General features: G+C 37.4%; 1 protein-coding gene across 2 annotated transcripts; it reads right to left on the reverse strand.

Annotated features, from left to right (window-relative positions):
• Positions 1-941: 941 nt before the first annotated feature.
• Positions 942-5,377, reverse strand: LOC102082196 (uncharacterized). 2 transcript variants are annotated; one of them, XM_019355753.2, is made up of 7 exons: positions 3,698-5,377; positions 3,006-3,346; positions 2,706-2,925; positions 2,367-2,578; positions 2,110-2,254; positions 1,922-2,031; positions 942-1,585 (listed from the first exon to the last, which is right to left on the reverse strand). In XM_019355753.2, the coding sequence occupies exons 2-7, from the start codon at positions 3,066-3,068 to the stop codon at positions 1,274-1,276; spliced, it is 1,062 nt and encodes a 353-aa protein (XP_019211298.1). In that variant the 5' UTR covers positions 3,069-3,346; positions 3,698-5,377; the 3' UTR covers positions 942-1,273. The 2 variants fall into 2 exon arrangements, with proteins under 2 accessions (XP_019211298.1, XP_019211297.1); XM_019355752.2 differs by having other exon boundaries at positions 3,006-3,377; positions 3,698-3,805.
• Positions 5,378-5,909: the final 532 nt, after the last annotated feature.

Here is a 5,909-nt window from a genome sequence, read left to right on the forward strand (position 1 = left end):
ACTTCGGCAGAAGTTAGCTGAGAGGAGAAATGTCTTCTCAATGCATGAGTGGGACGTTGGCTTGGCTAAAGGGGTTGAACACCACATTCGTCTACATGACCCTAGACCTTTCCGGGAGAGGTCAAGGAGACTAGCCCCAGCCGACATTGATGATGTGAGGCGACACATACAGCAGCTGTTGGCTGCTGGAATTATAACAGAGTCCCGTAGCCCATATGCCTCCCCAATTGTTGTTGTGCAGAAAAAGAATGGGGCTATAAGAATCTGTATTGATTACAGAACACTGAACAACCGCACTACACCTGATCAGTATACACACTGCAAAAACCCACTTCCTTAATACTAGAAAAATACACTTATTTTTGGTGAAGATTTGCTTAAAACAAGTGAAATTATCTGCCCATGGGGTAAGTGTTTTTTTCTTAACAAGATTTCTTGAAATAAGAACAATATCTAGATTTAAATAAAGCTAAAAATAAGTCTTTTACACTCATTCCAGGCAACAAATCAGAACATTGAAACTTAAAATAAGCTTTAACCACTTATTGTAAGCCACAAATAAGATAATAAAGCTAAAAATAAGTCTCTTACACTTATTCCAGGCAACAAATCAGAACAATTGAAACTTAAAATAAGCTTTAACCACTTATTGTAGGCCACAAATAAAGATAATAAAGATAAAAATAAGTCTTTTACACTTATTCCAGGCAACCAATCATGGCTTGAAACCTAAAAATAAGCTTTAACCACTTGTTCTAAGTAAAATGTTGAAGAAATTAAATCTGAAAATAGGCATAAAACACTTATTCTAACGAACAAATCAAGGCAAATAGTCTAAAAACTAGTACATTAAATCATTTTAAAGATATTTCTGCTTTTTAAATTTAGCTAAACACTACTTTAAGATTATATTGCTGATTAAGGACAAAACAAAACTGAAACAGAGCAAAAGTGTCCATCTTTATTTGTCCACTTTAACAATAACCTGCAGATAATAAAGATACAATTGAACAGTACAGGTCCAACATTATGAGTTTGTTTAAGTGGTTTCAACATTTCAACAGCCTTAGAGGTTTCGCCATTGCCCCATTAAAATTGACGAGTGACATAGGAAGACCACAAAGATTCAAATTTCTTTCGAATGACACCAAATACCACAGATCTTGTCTGGGTGAGTAAATGAACATTTTCCATTTTAGAAATAAGACCCAGATTGAAAAAACAAAAAACAAAACAAAAGTGCCCTCTCATAATCTTATCTGAAATTTACACACTACTTTCCAATAAATGCATGCCATTCTGCCAGGGCTTTTCTGTAAGATGATGTAGTGTCATGCTCATGAATGGCATCCTGGAGAACTTCTGTCTGAATGACAGACAGCAGGGTTGCCACGCATTTGGGGTAAGTCAGATGGAGTGCATAAAAGTATGCCATCACATATATCATAGCCTCACCAAGTTTTTCTTTGTCAAATGTTGTAACTGGTAAATTACCAACAGCAATGACACACTTGCAGCCATCGAACATCACTACTGGACATGACAAGCTTCGTTTCTGGAGGACAGCATCTGGATCTTCTGTAGGCTGCAAGACACAAAAGACATGACAGTTAACATCTTATGTTAATTGTATGTTTTTTTGCTGGGATTTGGTCATAACGTCGGAGACGTCATTATCTTGTTCTTTGTTGGTTACACACATTTTATAATAGTTATGACTTATGGTTTATCAGTGTCAAGCGACTCCTTATGTGACCACACTCGTGTACATTAAATACGTTATAAATTAATGAAAACAATAAATTATAGATTTAAGTCTTTCGGCTGAAACCGAAAAAGCATTTTGGAGTCATATTTGACCGAAAAATTTCGTTTGCCAAATTTTCTGTAGATCTTTATAAGCAAATTTTACAAAACTTACCTTCAGGACATGTAGAAATGCTTCAGAAGCATTCCCCATCTTTTTTGGTGGATGGGCAGGTGTGGGAAAGAGCGTTGGAAGAGCCTTCATCAGTGCAAGGTGGGCTTCAGCTGGACAAAGCAGAAACAAACCTTCATAAACATAAATTTTAAAGGATGAGAACTTTGTATTCAAATGGTAAAACTTACTTTTGTCCATGGTCATTGGTGGATTCATTGCCTTCTTTGACACACCGTAGAACTCTACCCTGGAGCAGAATTCTTCCCATCTCAGTTTTATTTGACTGATGAACTTGTTGTGGGGATCCAAAATTCTGCGAAGCTCACCCAATGCCTACAATAGGTTTAAAAAAATAAGTAAACAAATAAAATCAAAATAACTTTACTACCACACCAAATATATTTGAAATTAAAGTGATTATTGATTAACTCTTCCAAAAACTTACATGATGCAATTCTTTAAAGCATGGATATGCATCCAAGATGAGGCGAGCTCTGTTCTCCTCTTTCATGGTGTCTGAGTCAATGAAGGATCTTCTGGCTTCAAACTCGAGGTCTAATAGCTGGGACACATCTTCTTGGTTTGGTTTTGCCTTCTTGCACATTTCTTGTAATGTTTTGTAATGTCTTGCTTGTATTTGCCGACTATCCTTGTCAGCTAAGATAGAGAGAAGTACAAGAGCATTTTGGTTTTTCATTGTTACTGAAGTAGACTTCCACAAAACATTAGCTACTACTGGCTGTGTGTTGATAACCATTTTACAAAATTACATGTATGTACTCACATGAAGTGGAGGCATCGTCAGAATTTCTGACAGGTGATAACAGAGTAGATGCACCACTGGAAGAACTGCGATCAGCATCTTCATCATCAGCTTCTTCATCCCTTGGGGAGAGGTCAGTGAGCCTTCTCTTGGGCCGTCCCCTCTCCGGTGTTGGTCCTTGCCTTTTTACTGGGGTTTTCATATTTTGCAGCCTTTTTTGTAACTTGGCATTAATGCTCTCCTGGTGAAAAATACATATATATCATGCCCCCTGAACAAAACAAAATGATTTATATATGAGACACAAATACAAGAACTTACGTGTTTTACGCTTGCATCATTATCCTGCAGCATAGGATAATATTCCACAACTTTTTTAGCCATTGCAGTGATTTCGGTCTTAGAGGGGTATCACTCCATTTGGCCTTGGCTTGCTCTCAAAAGGGACACCATACTTGTGATTGTATTTCTCACCAATCTGCATCTCAGTTCTTTTGACATGACGCATGCTTGTTCCCTGCCGGAGCAGGCCAACTCCAGGTAACTCTTTCGGCATTGCTCCAACTCACTGTCGGTGTACACAACATATTCCGGAGGACTGGGGAGCTGCAAGGTTTTCAGCTGGCCTACATTAGCATCAGCAGTTGGAGGGCCTGTAGCAACTACCCAGGGTGAAGAAGTTGTTTCAGGTTTCTGTGATAGTGAATGTGGTTAATTAGCTCTCTTGCTAATTGAAAGAAATTCTCAATGTGCCTATTAACTTAAGTTAATACAAACGGCTAACATTGCCCCTTATAAATAGCATAGCTAGGAATTCTCACAACATTACAGTAGATACTTCACTAACTGTTTTCTGAACTACATGCGAGGGCTGCTAAGCTAACGCTAGCATCCGTTAGCATGCTACATTACTCCTTCCCACGCTCAAATTAAATTTATTACTCTGTCCGCTTGACTTTAAAACAGTGATTAGACTACACACTACTTACATTCGAAAAATTAAAATTGCTTACCTCTCTTCCTTGATGAAGTTTTCTCTTACATTTTGTCTTTCAACGCTCAAGTGCAGAAGATTCCTGTGACTCCAAATTCAAACGGAGTTAGGTAACAACTAACATAGAACATAAAGGGGGTGGACATCTCAATTTTTGCTTCTATATACAATTTAGTGGTTTGTACGTTCATAAAACACAGTCAGTATGATAGGTAAATTTCTTCTTCATTGATTTAAAATAAACTCTTATAGGTGTTATTTCATTTTACCTTATTTGTGACCATTTTTTGTTTTTACAGCTACAGTTTGTAATACCCCCCTCCCCCCATGAACTTGGTATTTCCCAAACTAGCTGCGGAGACACTCTTGCCCAGCATGAGTTGATTAGTTGATTAGTTGATTTCCCAGGTTTTAATCTCACAGAGCAGATGCCACAGGATATTATGCATGTAATTCTTGAAGGAGTGGCACCAATGGAAATTAAGTGTGTGTTGAAATACCTTGTTTTATCTGGAAATTTGGAATTGGACTTGTTTAATTCTGCCATGCAGAACTTTCCTTTTTCATCAGCGGACATACGTGACAAGCCTTCACCAATTAGTATTGCTACTTTAGCTTCAAGTGACAACAGACTCAAACAATCCTCTGGACAAATGCTTATATTGATCAAGATTTTGCCATTCTTATTGTACAGTGTTGTAGAGAAAAATCCCTTTATTCAGTTTATTTTGGATTTAATTGAAATTGTTAAAATACTTTTTGCCCCAGTTGTGTCTTTACAAACTGTGTCCAAACTAAAAAAAATGATAGAAGATCATCTTAAACAATTCAGGCAACTGTTCCCAGAAAAAAATGTAATCCCAAAGCAACATTACATGCTGCATCTTCCCTCTCAAATTATTGCCCTGGGACCTGTAATACGTCATATGTGCATGAGATTCAAGTCTAAACACAGTTTTTTTTTAAACAATGGTCATCCAAATTAAACTTTAAGAATGTGTGCAAGTCTCTTGTAAACCACAATCAGCTGCTGGAGTGTTGCCAAAGTGAAGCAGGAACTGAGCATCCGATATTTGTAAATGAGAAAGAACTAGGTCCTATATCAGAGGTTGCTAATATGGACCATTTGCAATCAAAGGTTGTAGATTTTTTGGGGATTGAAGATGCTATACATCATGCCGTTAGAGTAAAGTGGCTTATTTTACATGGAAACAAATACTGTACATCTGTGACAGGTCTCTTATACTCATTTCAGCAAATGGTTTAAACCCTATCTTTGGACTTGTAAAAAACATTTTTATTGTTAATAGTGTACTTTATTGTTTTGAATACCAGGTGTATGAAACCTTGGGTTTCAACAAAGACTTTCTTGCCTATGAAATTGCAATTCCCAACCTTGCCCAAGCAACTGAACTGACTGATGTTGAAAACCTACTTGATTTTACGTCATATTACCCAGTCAATTTCAGAAACAGTGTCTATGTTATGACAAAATATAACCTTGAAGATGTCCTTTCTTTAAAAACCTGAAATAAATACCTTCCAATGAGTGACTTTCTTATTTCAAGGAAAAAGGTGAATGTTTCTTATTTTGAGATAATTTTTGTTTTACACTCTATCTAAAAGCTATTTTTGCTTGAAATAAATGTAAAATGGTTCATTTTTAGATATACAGACTAAATAAGAAAAAAAAGTAATATATACTTGAAACAAGTTTAATCATCTAACACATGAGACTGGAAACTAGCTTGTAATGTTCAAAACAAGATGGACAAGATAATCTGGCTAAATTTAAGACAATAAATCTTGTCAAGCTACAAGGAATTTGCAGTGCAATGCCACGCATTGATGATGCCTTGGACTCCTTGTCAGGCAGCCGATGGTTCTCAGTCCTAGATCTGCGTAGTGGCTACTATCAGATAGAAATGGCTGAGGAGGACAAGGAAAAGACGGCATTTACTTGCCCCCTGGGCTTCTATCAATTTGAGCGCATGCCACAAGGGATCACGGGAGCACCTCCAACGTTCCAACGCTTAATGGAAAAGGCTGTTGGGGACATGCATGTTCTGGAAGCCCTTGTGTACTTGGACGACATCATTGTCTTTGGCAGAACGCTTGAAGAGCATGAGAAACGCCTCTTTAAGGTGTTGGACAGACTAGAGGAGGTTGGTTTCAAAGTCTCCATTGACAAATGCCAATTCTGTCGTCCTCAAGTTAAGTATGTGGGTCAC

The sequence above is a fragment of the Oreochromis niloticus genome, linkage group LG9, assembly GCF_001858045.2.
Source record: "Oreochromis niloticus isolate F11D_XX linkage group LG9, O_niloticus_UMD_NMBU, whole genome shotgun sequence".
In the NCBI taxonomy this organism is placed as follows: domain Eukaryota; kingdom Metazoa; phylum Chordata; class Actinopteri; order Cichliformes; family Cichlidae; genus Oreochromis; species Oreochromis niloticus.